Genomic DNA, 19,657 nt, shown 5'->3' with positions numbered 1-19,657 from the left:
TCAACTCTGAAGTGTATTGTGCTACTCTTCAGAAATTGAAGAAACGACTTCAGCGTGTTCGTAGGCACAAAAGTCAGAACGAACTTCTCCTTCTTCATGACAACGCAAGACCTCATCAAGTCTTCGCACCTGAGAGGAGCTCATAAAACTTCAGTGGACTGTTCTTCCTCATGCACCCTACAGCCCCGATCTCGCACCGTCGGATTTCCATATGTTTGGCCCAATGAAGGACGCAATCCGTGGGACGCACTACGCGGATGATGAAGAAGCTATTGATGCAGTACGACGTTGGCTCCGACATCGACCAGTGGAATGGTACCGTGCAGGCATACAGGCCCTCATTTCAAGGTGGCGTAAGGCCGTAGCATTGAATGGAGATTACGTTGAAAAATAGTGTTGTGTAGCTAAAAGATTGGGGAATAACCTGGTGTATTTCAATGCTGAATAAAACAACCCCTGTTTCAGAAAAAAAATGTGTTGCATTACTTATTGAGCTGCCCTCGTACTTCCTAATGTCGTTACGGACCTCCTTTCGGCAGCATAGTGCAGAAGCTCGACGTGACATGGACCCAACAGGTCGTTGGAAGTCTGGTGCAGAAATATTGAGCCACGCTGCCTCTGCAGCCTTCCATATCTGAGAAATTCTTGCCGGTGCAGGATTTTGTGCACGAATTGACCTCTCGAATATATTCCATAAATGTTCGATGGGATTCATGTCGAGCGATCTGGATGGTCAAATCACTCGCTCGAACTGTCCAGAATGTTCTTGCAAACAATCGCGAACAACTGTGGTCCAGTGACTTCGCGCATTGTCATCCATAAAAATTGCATAGTTGTTTGGGAACATGAAATCCATGAATGGCTACAAACGGTCTCCAAGTAACTGGCAATCCATTCCGTGTGAACGCAGCCCGCACCGTTATGGAGCCGCCACCTACTTGGGCACAGTGCCTCCTTGTTGGCAACTTGGTTCCATTGCTTCGTGGGGTCCGCGCCACACTCGAACCCTACCACCAGCTCTTACCAACTGAAATCGGAACTCAACTGACCAGGGCACGATTTTTAATTCGTCTAGGGTCCAACCAATGTAGTCACGAGCCCAAGAGAGGCGCTACAGGCGATGATGTGCTGTTAGCAAAGACACTCGCATCAGTCGTCTGCTGCCATAGCCCATCAACGCCAAATTTCGCAGCACTGTCGTAGCGGATACGCTTGGTTCAAATTGTTCAAATGGCTCTGAGCACTATGGGACTTAACATCTATGGTCATCAGTCCCCTAGAACTTAGAACTACTTAAACCTAACTAACCTAAGGACATCACACAACACCCAGCCATCACGAGGCAGAGAAAATCCCTGACCCCGCTGGGAATCGAACCCGGGAACCCGGGCGTGGGAAGCGAGAACGCTACCGCACGACCACGAGGTGGGATACGCTTGTCTTCACGCACTGTTACTAGTCTGTTGGCGCAGACAACTATACGCAAACGCTGTTGCTTTCGGTGGTTAAGTAAAGGACTTCGCCCACTGCGTTGTCTGGGATCAGAGGTAATGCCCGAAATTTGGCATTCTCGGCACACTATTGAGACTGTAGATATCGGAATATTGAGGAGGAGGAGGAGGTTAGTGTTTAACGTCCCGTCGACAACGAGGTCATTAGAGACGGAGCGCAAGCTCGGGTGAGGGAAGGATGGGGAAGGAAGTCGGCCGTGCCCTTTCAAAGGAGCCATCCCGGCACTTGCCTGAAGCGATTTAGGGAAATCACGGAAAACCTAAATCAGGATGGCCGGAGACGGGATTGAACCGTCGTCCTCCCGAATGCGAGTCCAGCGTGCTAACCACTGCGCCACCTCGCTCGGTATCGGAATATTGAATTCCCTAAAAATTTCCCAAATGGAAAGTCCATACGTCTAGCTCCAAGTACCATTCCGCGTACATTGTCTGATAATTCCGATCGTGCGGCTATAATCACGTCGCAAACGTCTTCACATAAATCATCTGACAAGGGAACCTCCCCATCGCACCCCCTTCAGATTTAGTTATAAGTTGGCACAGTGGATAGGCCTTGAGAAACTGAACACTGATCAATCGAGAGAACAGGAAGAAGTTGTGTGGAACTACGAAAAAATAAGCAAAATATACAAACCGAGTAGCCCATGTGCAAGATAGGCAACATCAAGGCTAATTCAGAATTAGGAGCGTCGTGGTCCCGTGGTTAGCGTGTGCAGCTGCGGAGCGAGAGGTCCTTGGTTCAAATCGTCCCTATGTTGAAAAATTTAATTTTTTTTCAGTTCATGTGACAAACTCTTATGTTTTCATCACATTTTTGGGAGTGATTATCATATCCACAAGAAAACCGAAATTGGGTAAAGTAGAAGAATCTTTTTACCCATTCGCCAAGTGTACAAGTTAGGTGGGTCGACAAAATATTCCTGTCATGTGACGCACATGCCGTCACCAGTGTCGTATAGAATATATCAGACACGTTTTCCTGTGGAGGAATCGGTTGACCTATGACCTAGCGATCAAATGTTTTCGGTTCCCATTGGAGAGCCACGTCCTTTCGTTTACTAATCGCACGGTTTACCGTTGCGGTCGCAAAACACATACACTAAACTTATTACAGTGAACAGAGACGTTAATGAACGAACGGACAGATCATAACTTTGCGAAAATAAAGAAATTAAAATTTTGAATGAAGAGTAGATTTGAACCAAGGACCTCTCGTTCCGCAGCTACTCACGCTAACCACGGGACCACTGCGCTCCTGAGCTGTCAGCGTTGATGTTGCCTATGATATGCATGGACTACTCAGTTCGTATATTTTGCTTATTTTTTCATAGTTCCACACAACTTCTTCCTGTTTTCTCGATTGATCTGTGTTCAGTTTTTCAAGGCCTATCCAGTGTGCCAACTTATATCTAAATCTGAGGGGGGTGCGATGGGGAGGTTCCCTTGTGAGTAGAAATAACAAGTCCGCCAATACCCGTTTATACCTTGTGTACGGGATATTACTCTCATCTGTATATGTCCACCTCGCGATCCCATGTATAACACCACCGCCTCCGAATTTTACTGTTGGCACTACACATGCTGGCAGATGACGTTCACCGGGCATTCGCCATACCCACACCCTGCCATCGGATCGCTACATTGTGTACCGTGATTCGTCACTCCATACAACGTTTTTCCATTGTTCAATCGTCGAATGTTTACCCTCCTTACACCGAGCGAGGCGTGGTTTGACATTTACCGACGTGATGTGTGGCTTATGAGCAGCCGCTCTACCATGAAATCAAAGTTTTCTGTCCTCCCTCCTGTTACAGCACTTGCAGTGGATCCTGATGCAGTTTGGAATTCCTGTGTGATGGTCTGGATAGATGTCTGCTTATTACACATTACGACCATCTTCAACTGTCGGTGGGTTTCTGTCAGTCAAGAGACGAGGTCGGCCTGTACGCTTTTGTGCTGTATGTGTCCCTTCACGTTTCCACTTCACTATCACATCGGAAACAGTGGACCTAGGGATGTTTAGGAGTGTGGAAATCTCGCGTACAGACGTATGACAAGTGACCTGACCACGTTCGAAGACAGTGAGTTCCGCGGAGCGCCTCATTCTTCTGTTCACGACGTCTAATGACTAGAGGTAGCTGATTTGGAGTACCTGCCAGTAGGTGGCACCATAATGCACCTCATATGAAAAACGTATGTTTTTGGGGTGTCCGGATTCTTTTGATCACGTAGTGTATATCAGATGTATTTTAAAGCTTTTTCCCGGCGGGGTCAGGGATTTTCTCTGCCTCGTGATGGCTGGGTGTTGTGTGCTGTCCTTAGGTTAGTTAGGTTTAAGTAGTTCTAAGTTCTAGGGGACTGATGACCATAGATGTTAAGTCCATAGTGCTCAGAGCCATTTAAAGCTTTTTGCCTGAAGAGCAGGGCATTGTGAACCGTTTTAAAGTCCACTTCCGTCCGTGAGGAAGCCAACGAGTGAAATAATAGTTTTATGTAAAAAAATACCACCAAGTCCCAATAAAATATTCTCTCTACTCGTAAGTTTGTCGTACACGTTCCTTATTTAAACTTTCTTTCGGCTGTCCACTAGAGTCAAATTACGAACACCAGGAGTGAGCAGCAGTGGCGTAATGCTCTGTTCCTGCGAGGATGCGCTTAGGTGATATTGCACGACGCAGCTACACCCGCCTAGTGTTGTGAGATAGGTGAATTGTTTCCGGGAATTCTCCCGTGGCCGGCAGAAGAGTCCTGCGCGCGAGGCATTTCGATTCGCTGCGCGTCCAGAGTGGGCGTCACAAAATATTTTTGTGTTTAGCCCGGCCGTGACGGCGCGCCGTAAATCCAGAGGCTGCCAGCGTGTTTGGCCGCCGCTGGTGAAACCCACGCGGCGCCTGGCGTCCCGCAGGGCATCGCTGCAGAGCGCCTACCTAGACACAACAATGCGGCCGCCGCTGACAAATAGCCTTCTAATTTCAGCTCAGTTACTATGATACATACAGCAGTACAGGGCACTCTGCAGACACGTGTTGTGAATACGTGATCTCGCTGCGATATGATTTCCTTACATCCATTTTCTGGTGGGTTTGGGACATCAGACCTTACTGTCTCTTACATGTAGTACGAATAACATCATCAGCTCTATTTAAACAATTTATTCAACTGGGGATGGACAAAAATATAGAAATACCAAAACACAACACTCACCATGCATAATGCGGTCGCAGGTTCGAATCCTGCCTCGGGCATGGATGTGTGTGGTGTCCTTAGGTTAGTTAGGTTTAATTAGTTCTAAGTTCTAGGCGACTGATGATCTCAGAAGTTAAGTCGCATAGTGCTCAGAGCCATAATGCGGTGTTCCAAAACCATCGGAATTCTAAATAGCTTTCAGTCATATCATTTCTCCTGCAAAATACACTATGTGATCAAAAGTATCCAGACACCCCCAAAAACATACGTTTTTCGTATTAGGTGCATCTTGCTGCCATATCAGCGACCCCAGTAGTCATTAGACATCGTTAGAGCAGAATGAGGCGCTCTGCGCAACCCACGGACTTCGAACGTGGTCAGGTGATTGGGTGTCACTTGTGTCATACGTCTGTTCGAGAGATTTCCACAACCCTAAACATCCCTGGGTCCACTGTTTCCTATGTGAAAGTGAAGTCGAAACGTGAAGGGACACGTAGAGCACAAAAGCGTACAGGCCGACTTCGTCTGTTGACTGACAGAGACCGCCGACAGTTGAAGAGGGCCGGCCGTTGTGGCCGATTGGTTCTAGGCGCTTCAGTCCGGAACCGCGCTGCTGCTACGGTCGCAGTTTCGAATCCTGGCTCGGTCATGGAAGTGTGTGATGTCCTTAGGTTAGTTAGATTTAAGTAGTTCTTAGTCTATCGGACTAATGACCTCAGATGTTAAGTCCCATACTGCTTAGAGCTATTTGAGCTTTTTTTGAGACAAGTTGAAGAGGGTCGTAATATGTAATAGGCAGACATCTATCCAGATCACCACACAGGAATTCCAAACAGCATCAAGATCCCCTGCAAGTACTATGACATTTAGGCGGAGTTCATAGTCGAGCGGCTCCTCATAAGCCACACATCACGCCGGTAAATGCCAAACCACGCATCGCTCGGTGTAAGGAGTGTAAACATTCGACGATTGAACAGTGGAAAAACAATGTATGGGGTGACGGACCACGGTACACAATGTGGCGATCCCATGGCAGGGTGTAGGTATGGCGAATACCCGGTGAACGTCATCTGCCTGCGTGTGTAGAGCCAACAGTAAATTCGGAGGCGATGGTGTTATGGTGTGGTCGTATTTTTCGTGGAAGGGGCTTGCGCCCCTTGTTGTTTTGCGAAGCACTATCACAGTACAGGCCTACATTGATGTTTTAAGCTCCTTCTTGCTTCCCACTGTTGAAGAGCAATTCGAGGTTGCAAATTGCATCTTTCAACACTACCGAGCACCTGTTCATAATTCACGGCTTGTGGCGGAGTGGTTACAGGACAATAACATCCCTGCAATGGACTGGCCTGCACAGAGCCCTGACCTGAATCCTACAGAACACCTTTGGGATGTTTTGGAACGCCGACTTCGTGCCAGTCCTGACCGACCGACATCGACACCTCTCCTCAGTGCAGCACTCTGTGAAGAATGGGCTAGCATTCTCCAAAAAACCTTCCAGCACCTGATTGAACGTATGCCTGCGAGAGTGGAAGCTGTCATCAAGGCTAAAGGTAGGCCATCACCATATTGAATTCCAGCATTACCGATGGAGGGCGCCACGAACTTGTAAGTCATTTTCAGCCAGGTGTCCGGATATTTTTGATCACATAGTGGCAAGTTCAGGTAACAATAATGGAGGTGGATAGCGACCACACACATGTCTCTCCAAAGTACACGAAAAAGGCTCGGTAATATTGAGATCTGGTGACTGTGGTGGAAAAAGGAGACGCGACCGTTCATACTCAAAACCAGTCCTGGACAATGCGAGCTGTCTGAACAGGGCTCCTGTCCTCTTGGAACACAGCATCACCATTGTGGAACATACACTACCATGGGATGGCCTGATCAGCCAAAATTCGCATAATTCTTGTCAGTAATGTGACATGCAGAGTAACCATGGGGCCCATGCAGTACTACGATTTGACTGCCCAACTCAGCCAGAAGTTGCAAACAGTGTGCAACAAGACTCAAGTGACTAAAATATTTTCTTTTATTATTCCATAGTCCAGACTTTATGGTTTCGGCACCACGTTTTCCTGTTACGGGCATTTCCATCACTGCTGAGATGTTTCAGAATACCTATTCTCCCTGCAATTTCCTAGTTCTGCAGCTCCCTTCATATTGTTTTGGAGCTTACATGTTCTCGAGTGCGACATTTAGTTCTGCAGTGACCATTGCAGCTGTCTTCCTCACACCCCTTTTCAATGACCATGTCGCACCATCACTCACAACACACTCTCGTCCGCGATACGACTTAGCATATGAAGTGTTTCCGCCTTCCGTGTTTGCAGTATAAATCTTTGATACTGTGCGCCGGCTGGTATGGCCAAGCGGTTCTAGGCGCTTCAGTCTGGAACCGCGCGACCACTACGGTCACAGGTTCGAAATCTGCCTCGGGCATGGATGTGTGTGATGTCCTTATGTTAGTTACGTTTAAGTAGTTCTAAGTTGTAGGGAACTGATGACCTCAGATGTTAAGTCCCATAGTGCTCAGAGCCATTTGAACCATTTTGTTTGATACGGTGCTTCTTGAAATAACAAACACTTTGACTCCCTTGGGTACAAGAACACGCACCAAATGAACAGCGACAATCTGCCTACTTTCAAATTCACTTATCTCCAACATAATGCACTCACAACTAAACGAACACTATTCTGATTACAACCGACACTTGCAATGCGTTGAGGACACTACACGTGGCCGTTCGTGGTCAAATTCAGCAGCGCCACCCGCAGGTTTGACTTGTAATACTGTGCTAAACAACGCGAATGCAGCGTAAGAGAATGTGCAAAACGGCAAAAAAACAGCAAACTGTATATGTGTAACGAAGTTTCTTTCAACCTCAGCATCCGCTAACACAGAGGGAAGAAGCAGTGGACTGCAGAACTTGTGAACAAGAGGCAGAAACACCATACGTAAATTGCACACCACCTTTGTGAAGAAACACTGTTTTATAGTCTGAAACAACCAAATACGTACAAATATATGCATCCATATTTGCAGGATGACCACGGAAGATGCTTTGTAAATAACAGCGAAACGTGTCTGGTCAGAAATTCTGATAATTAATTGCTGTAAGCTTAAGACAGAAAAATCGATAATAATTGATTGATAAATTCGTTTCTCCCAGAAAAGAATATAAATAAAACCTACTGAAAGAAGTAAAGCAATGTCGTTAAGCTTTTAATACACAAAGCGAAATCAGCAAATCCATATATCCTACCCAAGTAAATTCACTGCCAGTTTGTATTCATGAAGATAAGACTGCAAACTTGCGAAAATACACCTGTCACTGAGTTAAAAAAAACTAACATCATCCATTGATTTATTTTGATGTACTATGCCGCGATGATTGAAGATTCGAACTGCTAAGCTGACCAGATCATTTTAAATAAAAAATTTCAATTACGGTATCTTTTTTCCCGTGATCTGATTTTGATGAAATACAGCCTATACGTTGTCCCAAACTTTGTGCAAGTTACCTATGAAAACCCCATGAAAATTCATGTAGGAATTTTGGAGGTTACCGTGTTCAAACAGACACAGATGTCGGTTTTACAGTTTTATTATTGGTATAGATATAGATAACTTATCTGATGGGAAGGGTGAACAGCAGTTTACGGCTGTTTGCTGAAGACACTGTGTTATATAGGAGAGTGTCGTCGTTGCGTGACTGTAGGAGGATGAATTTCGATTTGGTGTGGTAGTTTAATCTAAATACAGAAACATGTAAATTAATTTAGATGAGTAGGAAAAATAATCCTGTTGTGTTCGAATACAGCATTAGTAGTGTGCTGCTTGCCACACTGTTGATTAAATATCTGCAAGTAACGTTGCAAAGCGATGCGAAATGGAATGGAATGAGCACGTAAGGCCGATAGTAGCGCAGACGAATTGTCAACCTCTGTGTATTGGGAGAATTTTAGAAAAGTGTGGTTGATCCATAAAGGAGACTTCGTATAGAAGAGTAGTGCGACCCGTTCTAGAATACTGCTCGAGTGTTTGGGATCCACACCGTGTCCAATTTAATGAAGACATTGAAGCAATTGAGAGGCAGGCTGTTAGACTTGTTGCCGGTAGGTTACAGCAACAAGCAGCAGTTATGGAGATGCTTCGTGAACTCAAACTGGAATCCCTGGAGAGAAAACGTTCTTTTCTCGCAACACAATTAGTAAACTTTGAAGTAGACTAGAGAACGATTTTGCTGTCGCAAACGCATGTTTCGCCGAAGGACCGCGAAGACAAGAAGAGAAGTTAGGGCTCTTACGGAGGCATACAGACAGTCGTTTTTCCCCCGCTGTATTCGCGATTGGAACAGGAAACGAAATTACTAGTAGTGGTACAAGGTACCTACATCTACATCTAAATCTACATGATTAATCTGAAATTCACAATTAAGTGCCTGGCAGAGGGTTCATCGAATAACCTTCAACTGTTTTTCTGCCGCTCTACTCTCGAACACCGCGCGGGAAAATTCGAGCACTTACATCTTTCAGTGCGAGCTCTGATTTCTCTTATTTTATTATGATGATCATTCCTCGCTGTGTAGGTGGACGCCAACAAAACACTTTCACATTCCGAGCAGCCGAAGGCCCACTCGTGTACCCTTGATGACTGCACGACACAAAGTCTGCCTTGGACCCGTCAACACCGACATTCGACTGTTGATGACTGGAACACGTTGCCTGGTCGGACAGCTCTCGTTTCAAATTGTATGGAGCGGATGGACGTGTACGGGTATGGAGAGAACCTCATGAGTCCATGAACCCTACATGTCACCGGGATACTGTTCAAGCTGGTCGAGGCTCTGTAATGGAGTGGGGCGTGTGCAGTTGGAATGATATGCGACCCCTGATACGTCTAGATACGATTCTGACAGGTGATAAGTACGTAAGCATCCTGTCCGATCACCTGCATCCATTCATGACCATTGTACATTTCGACGGATTTGGTCAATTCCAGCAGGACAGTGCGTCACCCTACAAGTCCACAATGGCCACAGAGTGGCTCCAGGAATACTCTTTTGCGTTTGAACACTTTCGCTTGTCACCAAACTCCCCAGCCATGAACATTATTGAGCATATGTGGGATGCCTTGCAACGTGCTATTCAGAAGAGATCTCCACCCCTTCGTACTCTTACGGATTTATGGACAGCCCTGCAGGATTCATGGTGTCAATTCCCTCCAGCACTACTTCAAACATTAGTCGACTGCATGCCACGTCGTGTTGCGGCACTTGTGCGTGCTCGCGGGGGTCCTACACGATATTAGGCAGGTGTTGTTTCAGTTTCCCTAGCTCTTCAATATATGTAGGTGGCTTGCGATGTATGTAAATGTAGACTTGGAAATCTCGTGAGCGATACAGCACTGCAAAAGCTGAGCGTGTGTGCAAGACGCCGCCATCGCACGCTCGGCTGCACTGGAGTGCGATGTTGAGCGGCTGCCCACTTTCGCCAGGGGGCGGATGCTTCCCGTAATTACGGCAGCGCCTGCCGGACCGGACCGGACCGTGGCTCGCCTCCCAGCACCCCACGTTACGCAAGGTGAGTGTATAAGTCCGCATCTCGCAACCGACCGCGGCGCTGCTCGGCGCGAACGAGGTCGTGACGCGTGGGTGCGTGCCGGCCGGCCGACGACCGAAATCCTCGAGAACGCTACCGCCCGCCGAGACCGACTCTCGATTCAAGCCCTGAATGTACAGCGGGCCAACTGGTGAGCGACCGTCTAAATCCCAGTCGCATCCTGCTCCTGGCATGTAAATTAACTAACGCCCACGCACTCTTATAAGCAGACCCTGAGACACACCGATTATGACAAGCTGCGGCGGAGCAATGAACCGGGAGACTGTCCTAACAATTGTCAGGTGCATTATCTCTGGTATTTCGGCAGATATCTGCAGTTTTATTTTTGTATTGTGGAGCTGGAGTCAGCCCATACAATCACTGCTCATCACGCCTTTCATGCGACGTCCAGAGTCAACAAAAATGGTTCAAATGGCTCTAAGCAGTGTGGGACTTAACATCTTAGGTCATCAGGCCCCTAGACTTAGAACTCCTTAAACCTAACTAACCTAAGGACATCACACACATCCATGCCCGAGGCACGATTCGAACCTGCGACCGTAGCAGCAGCACGGTTCCGGACTAAAGCGGGTAGAATCGCTCGGCCACAGCGGCCTACAGTGCCAGCAGTAAGTGTCAGTTTGTTTACCTATACAAACTGTTGCGTACGGCATTGTACACAATCGTAAGGAGAGGTGGACTACTGAGTGGTGCAGTAACTGTCACCGTAGGGAAGCTGGACGAGGGCAGAAATAATTAGCGAACAAGACGATCACTGTAAACAGAAGATGTATCCGACTTGTATTTCTCCAAGTGAACAAAGACTCAATACAAATAATGCAGCAAAAATCAGAGACCAGTTCATCAAAGTTACCAAGGAATAGTCTGTCTGTACTGAAGCACAAACGAAGGTGTCTTAGCATAGTTACTACAAGTGCTGGTGGGCGGCCGCCGCCGGCCGTCCTGTATAACGGCAGCAGAGGGTGTTCGTAGTCCAGAGCCACAGAAGTTGTGGCTCAGCGGGTGTGCTCCATTGAGTCCGCCGGATCCTGCACGACAGCTGTCAGTGTTAAAGGGAAAATTTATATTCCGTTAGCAATCTCGCAAATCCCATGGGACTGTATCGACACGTGATACCACACAAACAAAATGATTTTTAATCGAAATTTTTTGCGTGACCATTCGATAGAGTGGTCGCATATTAGTTTTATGTAATATCTGTTTTGTCGAGATATATTAATTGGGACAGTAAAACACGGAGAATCAACAGCAGTCAAGCAGCGACTCAGTAGCGCTGCATGGTTGGCGGTAGCCCCGCACGGGGTAGCCGCGCGGTCCGTGGCGCCTTGACACAGTTCGCGCGGCTTCCCCCGTCAGAGTTTCGAGTCCTCCCTTGGGCATGGGTGTGTGTGTTGTCCTTAGCGTTGGTTAGTTTACGTAAGATTAAGTAGTGTGTAGGCCTAGAGACTGATGACCTCAGCAGTTTGGTCCCACAGGAACTTACCACAAATTTTCAAATTTTTCGTACCCAATTGCCGGAATTTGGCGCATCATTCTACATCGGCAGTTTACGACAGGCGTGCTGCCCCATACACATTCTTCATTCTCCGACAGATGTCTACCGCTGTTTGTCCGTAGGCTGACACGAAAAGAATAATGGTACGTTGGTCCTGTTTAGACGCATTTGGTAATAACATCGCCATAGTTCACGTTTCAGCATTCATCGCATAGACATCGGAAAGACCCGAATGCTACACTGATCCCTTGGCTACGTGTCGATGCTTAAATACCCGCATCGGGGTTGTGCTACGTTGCATATACGCTGCAGCGACGTCCTCTAAAAGGAAGACATGATGACCTTAAACCTCCATTTTTTTCCGAAATCGGAACCCTACTGACCTAGCAGTTGCTATCCACTGGTGCCCGATGTCGAAGTTCGTCGAGATAGCTAGGCCACAGGGCCTTGCCTTTAAATGTAGTAGAGCCTAAGTGCCTACTGAGCTGCTTATACAGCTATAAAACATACACCCCACCCACCCATTTTTTTTTTCTACGCGGTAGATGCACTTCCTTAACGCCACGGAGTTCGAGTTTCCGTCCGGCACACAGTTTTAATCTGCCAGGAAGTTTCATATCAGCGCACATTCCGCTGCAGAGTGAAAATCTCGTTCTGTATATTACCACGATGTTTCGGCAAAGAAAGTCAATGTCAGTTACCGTAATCACCCTCACTCCCACTTACTTGTAGATCCGCCCCCAAGCTGCGGCTAAGTGACGAAGTAAAGGACTGTCTAAACCGCGGACCACTGTGGCAAAGCCAACAAGCCGAGACACACAGAAAAATCAAGTGGGGCTTTGTTTCGTGGATTATAAATCATAGTTGCTGCAGTACAACAGCTAGCCCAGTCCCAAACAACCAGCTCCTTGATTCTTTTTAAACCTGGCTGGCATTTCATGCGAGAGGCTTGCTAGTAAGATCCCTCCACGGAGACGTCAAGTTCAACGCCCTTCCACAAGGCACCGGGTTTTACTGGGAGCGCTTCACTCTTTATCTCTCAACTTGAGAGACATCTCTAGTACCTACACAGATATATGGAGCCAGAAGCGTCCTGACAAGCCAGCGATTAATATTGACGAGGGTAATGAAAGATACAAAACGAAAGTAGAGCAAAATAACCAAACCCCGTACATTTATCAATTATTCAACGTGTTGACTGGAGAACTGTGAGAGCGCCAGTTTGCAACAATTTTCAGGCGTTGCCACTTTGCTGTATACATCATCATCATCAAATGGTTCAAATGGCTCTGAGCACTATGGGACTTAACATCTGTGGTCATCCGTCCCCTAGACCTTAGAACTACTTAAACGTAAGCAACCTAAGGACATCACACACATCCATGCCCGAGGCAGGATTCGAACCTGCGACCGTAGCAGTCACGCGGTTCCAGACTGAAGCGCCTAGAACCGCACGGCCACACCGGCCGACCTATGTAACTAGTTGAGTAAGTTAGTTCTATGGTTGAAGCAAGGACAAGTCTGATAAGCACTGTGGTGGTCAAAGCAATCTTCGGGTTGAAGAGATTTACAGCTTTTACAAAGATTTCTTTGAACTTTTCACTAGGTACGTGGTTCAGAGCTTACGAAGACAAGCGAAAAAATCTGTTACATTTATTTGTAGTTATATCCGAAAAACTTCACTGCAAAGTTATTACGCTTTTCGGACATAGTTAGACACGGTAATAACAGTTTGATATAAAGTTAGCCGGCAGGAGTGGCCGAGCGGTTCTAGGCGCTACAGTCTGGCGCCGCGCGTCCGCTACGGTCGCAGGTTCGAATCCTGCCTCGGGCATGGATGTGTGTGATGTCCTTAGGTTAGTTAGGTTTAAGTAGTTCTAAGTTCTAGGGGACTGATGTCCTCAGATGTTCAGTACCATAGTGCTCAGAGCCATTTGAACCATATAAAGTCACGTACGACGCTAGCGACCATTCTAGTAAGTATGCGTAGATCTGTAGTTAAGCTGGCTACGTCGTAAAAAAGTCATATAGCTCGTGAAGATACCTAGGTCTGTCACCTCATGTAAGGTGCAGAACTGGCGGCACTCTTGTTCTTGGGCTACCTTTGCACTTGTATTTCTGCAGATGGAAAGAATTCCGAAACGCGTCATGCATATTTTGTGATCAATAAAGTCTTTCTTAGCTTGCTGCATTACTCTTTATGCGACCTAGCCAGCTTAACTACAGAACTACGCATATTATGCACGGTGTTAAAAAAAAGTGTCAAATATTTCTATAGAGATAGTACTGGGAAAAAAACTGAAGAAAAGTTCCTGTAACGAAATGTCCGCAAACTAATACTTGTTGATATAAGGGCCATTTTATCCTGTCATTACTATCTGTTTGTTACGTAGAAGTGGACAGTACAGGCAGAGCTGCATGTGACATCTCCTTCAGACCTTCTTCGCTGTGAATCACGCACTCTTTCAAGTACAACTGGCTACAATCGGATTGCGTCACATGCACTGATCACGCGCTTCTGTAACTCTGTACATTGTCGATGGGTTGCACATACACCACTGCCTTCAAATGTCCCATTGGGCAGAAATCCAACGGATTCACGTCTGGTGAAAGGGAAAGCCTGCTACCTGGCTCTCTCGACCAATCCAGCTCCCATGAACTGTTGCGGTGAGGTGCTAACGTAGTGCAAGGGCAGCACAACTTCAGCGCCACCGTCATTGTCCTGCGAGTTATAATTCAGACATGCGCAATGAAATGCAACAGCAAGACAGCCTACACCACCAAATACTGCACGTTACTCGCCACAAGTGAAACGGCCTCTATCTCAACAGGTATTGGTTTCCGGACATATCACTATTGGAACTACTCTTTTAGTTTTGACCAATATTAGCTTCTGTGTCAATATGCGACCTTTATTAGACATGCTGTACACAGGATGACCCAGGAGAATTCAGGGGTATGACAGGAACGATCACTCGAAGCAAAAAATCCACACTGTAAGAGCTATGAGCACTTGTTCAGTAGAAGAGATATGTTCCACAGTACTGAAGACAGTTTTTACGGTATGAACTTCAGAGTCCATGTTTACTTTGCATTTTTTTCTTGTTTTGATCCATATTACCACCTCTCAAAATATGGAAAGCAAAGAGCTTGCAGTAAAAGAGATGTGTTTCAAAGTATCGAAGAAATGCTCATCATTCTTAGCGTATGCATTTTAGAGGCCATGTTCACTATATTATTTTACATCGAAAGATATTTTCTGTCATACCCCTGAACACTGACCATTCCTCGTGGGATACACCGTATTAGGGAAAATAACAACGTAAAATTACGTGCACGAGCATTTCTTCATTTCAGTACCGAAAAGTACTGCAACGAAGTTATTTATTGTATATTCGTACTAATTCTGTCAAGAACGTTCGTATGCAATACTTCCGCAGAACGACAACCAGTTTTGTTTTCACTATTTTAAACACGGTTAACGACGGTTTTCCACTTATCCTTGGTACCCTCGATGAATATCCACTGCAAATAACTATTCATACTGACCGCCGCTGCGCTCCTTGGTCTTCGGTCACCCACAGATGTTTGATCTGCGCAATACCTGGCCGTTTCGAAAGTATTCGATAACTATTCAGATGTCATTTGTGCATTCCCGAGCACGGAAGAAACTTTTATTGTTTCCAAAACAGCAAAAAATACCTTACTGGGCCATTTTGAGCACTAACTCACTTCGTCATTTCTTTGTCCTTATCTCTGCAACAGCCTCTCGTATAGTGTCATTGGTAGCGAGACATGCACAGACTGTGAAGGGGGAGGGGGTGGGGGAGTTTAGTTTACTTTCCATTCTGTGAATATCTTTTAGGTGGTTGCATACACCTGGCAAGAAAATTGCCAACCTGGTTCTCAATCTCCACCTCACACAAAAACAGTTAAAAACGTGACAACACCAATGGAAATTTTCACCGTTAAAAGGCGTACGGAATATAAAGACTTACCAGACAACACTAACAAGATATGAACTGAATGACATTACTGAAATAAAATGAGTGAATAGACATGAAATAATGCTAATGAAATCCATTCGGTAACGCTGCACCTTCAATGTTTTTAATATCATTCGTCGGCCATGTTTAGTTTCATTACAGGCTCAGCATGCGTGAATTAATTTCAGTCATGTTATTTAATGACATTTCATTTATTTCGCTGATGTCATCCCATTGATTGCATTAATTTCATTTCACTGAATTTAACTCAACAGGTATATGTCCGTGTGACTGGTGAAACAAGTTCCTCCACCGGATCTTTTTGCCAGCGATGCTATTTTCGCGTAACCTAGGAGACAATCTCTGGTTCAAGTATTCGATAATCATAGCAGGAAACATCAGCTACAGTGAAAATAAAGGAATATACATCGGCACTGGAGAGATCCTGAAAGAGAGCGAGAGTATAAACCACTACTCGCGAACTGTAAGGGGCCCGGATTCGAATCATGCTCCGACTCAGGGTAGACGAATACTCAACAAATGAAGAGCCCATAAACGGGAAATACGCCAATGAGGAAAAAAACGAATCACGATTACCGAATAACAGCAGCAACAACGTAATACGCTAAAATCAGAACAACGACTGTTAAAAGAGCCTCATTGTTCATAACAGGTTTTTTGCTTTACAACCATCGGTAGTTAACACGCAAGTTGTGGTTGTGGTTGCAAAAGTATCGAAGAATACTCGTCAGTTCAGTCCCTAAAAGATATTTCTACGAGGAACAGTCCTGATTTATCCTGTTAAGTTGTTTTTTATGAAGCAAGTTTTCTAGTTTCTGCGGGTGCATTGGCAGAAGGTCGCATTTACAGCGGATTTCATGGTTTATCGCATGAGTGGTAAAAATTCATACTTTACAGGGAATCGGACACTTAAATAAGCACAAAATTTTTGTAGATCTTATTAGTTATTAGCAAACCGATCTTGTAATAAATTAAAATATTTAATTAGGTAATTGCCTTGATGTAATGCCTAAACGTTCCTCAAACAATCAATCTTTTTGCGTTAATTTCTATCTCAAACTAGTTTCGAGTGCCATGCAGCAGTCGTTAGAGTTGCTTTCATTTAGGTAATTCCTTGTTCAGCATTGCTGAACTTGGCGAATCGTAGTCGAGTTTTGTGAAGAGTGGAAAACCCTCAAGTTAAACGTTAAGATTGATAACGTTCACCAGCTGTCATAGAAGCGCAAAACAAATGACTGTTCATGTTTCGCTCGCGCGCCACACACATTTGCAAAGCCTAACACCACCGAAGAAAAACTACGTAAAAATGAAATAACTCAAGTGCCTGACAACTGGAACGAATATGAAATAAACATCAGTACGAAGAGTGTTTGCTGAGAACTTTAAATTGCTGTTATTACTAAAGCGCTGTTCAAAGAAGAAGAATCTGAGAAAGTTTCTTAAAGTCTGAGATACAGTTTCATTTGTGCTATATCCGACATATTCGTATATCGCTTATTTTTCTGTCTTAATCACACTTTATTACGGTATGGCTAGTTTCGATCACACTCGACCATCTTCAGATCTATGTAGCTGCGTGAGCAACCTCCCGTGTCTATACTGGAGTACACATCAGAAACTAGTGATAACATAAAAAACGTGGAACTGAAACAGAAAGCTAAAGGCAGATTTTTTTTGAAAAAGGGTCATTTGTAATTAAAAGCGGAGCACTCGGAAAATACGGACTGCATCTCTGCATGTGCAATCAGGTTCCAAAATGAACTGTTGAAAATCGTGAATGAAACCTATATTACTAATGGAAGGATTTACAGCAGTCAGGTGCTATTTAGGTTTTAAAATGCACTTGGTTTTCCTTCATCGGTTTCAAACGTTTTCAGAACAATGTTCGATTGGAACACACCTATATAGTGTATCGCTATAATACAGGTGGTGTGTCGACACTTCTTTAATCTCTCTGTGGCTCCCCTAGAGATTTAGTATCAGATTCTATATTACACACACTTGCTACTCAGACATACAGCATGGTAAAACGAAACGAATTAACTGTATTAAGAAAATGGTAATCAGTGTTTATATCATATACGTAATGTACAACCCCTTGAAGCCTGAAGGAGAGGCGGGGAGCCACTTGGAACTTCAGGGCTTTATTTACTTTGTAGAGGGTTACACTGAATAAAGATGCAGGTTCTCTGATGCAGCGATTGATGGCTGTATTTATTAAAGTTGTACACTATTCACACAATATCCGTAGCATTCAAAAATGTTCAGTATGGAGAAGAAAGTTACAGTCTCTTCACCTCAGTTAGCTAATACAAGCTGTTAGAATCGTGAACCTCACTACGCCATGGAAAATCGCGGTCATTCGCGCCGACGAAAAATTACGATTGACACAACAGTACTGCGTCTATAAACGAGAAATGAACATAAGAGTAATAAGGTTTAATGATGGTTAAGATATGGAATATTAAGACGGTGGCAAGTGACTTTTCCGGCGTACGAGACCGGCCGCAGCGGAGGGTGTGCCGGCGCGCCGGCTGGTACTTACGCAGCAGGCGTGCCATGGTGGAGCGAGCAACTGGCGGGCGCCGCCTCCGCGCAACGTTTTAAACGCGCCGCCACGCGCCTACTGATTGGCTGGCGGGCAGACATCCCTGACCCAGTTACAGCGCGGCTCCAAGCCGGTCCGCCAGGAGCGCTGGGCCGCTGCAGGGGTGCCACTCCCTGGGGATTCCCTCAGACCTTCAAGCCCCTTGTTATTGTTGTCCGGTCAGCGTCTTGTCACTAACCCCGTCCGTGACAATATATCAAATAACATCTTGTGACCTTTCAGGTTTTCCCGGCGTGACTGATTAATAGTGTGCTTCCGGATGTTCAGCGGGATTGTTGTTTCCATTATCTGCACAATATTTCGACGATAGACCCAGCCGTCTTGTCTTCTTCAGATGCTGCGAGTTTTGCTGCAATGTGTATTCTCTGACTGACTCCAGCCAGAGTGTGAGCTATTGTTGGTCTCACGCCGCTATTTATAGCCGAGTTCGATTCCCGAAGTCCACTGCGCCCTTTGATGCTCTTTTCTTTTATAGAGCATGCACTGGTACTCCGAAAAACACAGATCCCTCAGAGTTTTTCCACTCTGATGAATGTGATGGTCGGCGAGATTATATTAAATTTTTTTATTTTTTATTTTAATTTTGTTACGGATGTGAAAGTAGCTAGGATGATTGCAGATACTAGTAGATGCGAACAATGGCAGCAGGAGGGTGTCCACGATGAGGAAATCAAAGAAAAACTGGGAATGAACTCTATAGATGTAGCAGTCAGGGCGAACAGGCTTAGATGGTGGGGTCATGTTACACGCATGGGAGAAGCAAGGTTACCCAAGAGACTCATGGTTTCAGCAGTAGAGAGTAGGAGGAGTCGGGGAAGACCAAGGAGAAGGTACCTGGAGTCGGTTAAGAATGATTTTGAAGTAATAGGCTTAACATCAGAAGAGGCACCAATGTTAGCACCGAATAGGGGATCATGGAGGAATTTTATAAGGGGGACTATGCTCCAGACTGAACACTGAAAGGCATAATCAGTCTTAAATGATGATGATGATTATTATTATCTTATTAAAATCTCACCCGTCGTTACATTTATCAGAGCTGCGAAACACATTTATCAGAGCTGCGAAACGCCGAGGGAATTTGCGTTTCGAAGACTGTCAGTTATTGCTCTGTAAAACAAAAGAGCATCAACGGCCGCAGAGGACGTCGGGAATCGAACTCGGACACAAACGGCTGCGTGAGACCAACAGTAGCTCACAGTCTGGTTGGAGTCCAGCCAGCGAATAC

At 45.5% G+C, this 19,657-nt stretch overlaps 2 protein-coding genes across 2 annotated transcripts in view; one reads left to right on the top strand and one right to left on the bottom strand.

Moving 5' to 3' along the window:
- LOC126202876 (proline-rich protein 2-like) overlaps window positions 1-18,396 on the bottom strand; it is a 74,719-nt gene extending 56,323 nt beyond the window's left edge. The window contains exon 1 of the mRNA XM_049936916.1: window positions 18,367-18,396. Coding sequence (XP_049792873.1) covers window positions 18,367-18,382 — 16 coding nt within the window. The 5' untranslated portion in view covers window positions 18,383-18,396. The remainder of the gene's footprint in view (window positions 1-18,366) is intronic.
- Window positions 1-19,657, top strand: part of LOC126204276 (uncharacterized) — a 681,498-nt gene that overhangs the window by 102,162 nt on the left and 559,679 nt on the right. The window lies entirely within an intron of this gene.

The sequence above is a fragment of the Schistocerca nitens genome, chromosome 9 (assembly GCF_023898315.1).
Source record: "Schistocerca nitens isolate TAMUIC-IGC-003100 chromosome 9, iqSchNite1.1, whole genome shotgun sequence".
Classification (NCBI taxonomy): Eukaryota; Metazoa; Arthropoda; class Insecta; order Orthoptera; family Acrididae; genus Schistocerca; species Schistocerca nitens.
This window is presented reverse-complemented; position numbering and strand designations above follow the sequence as displayed.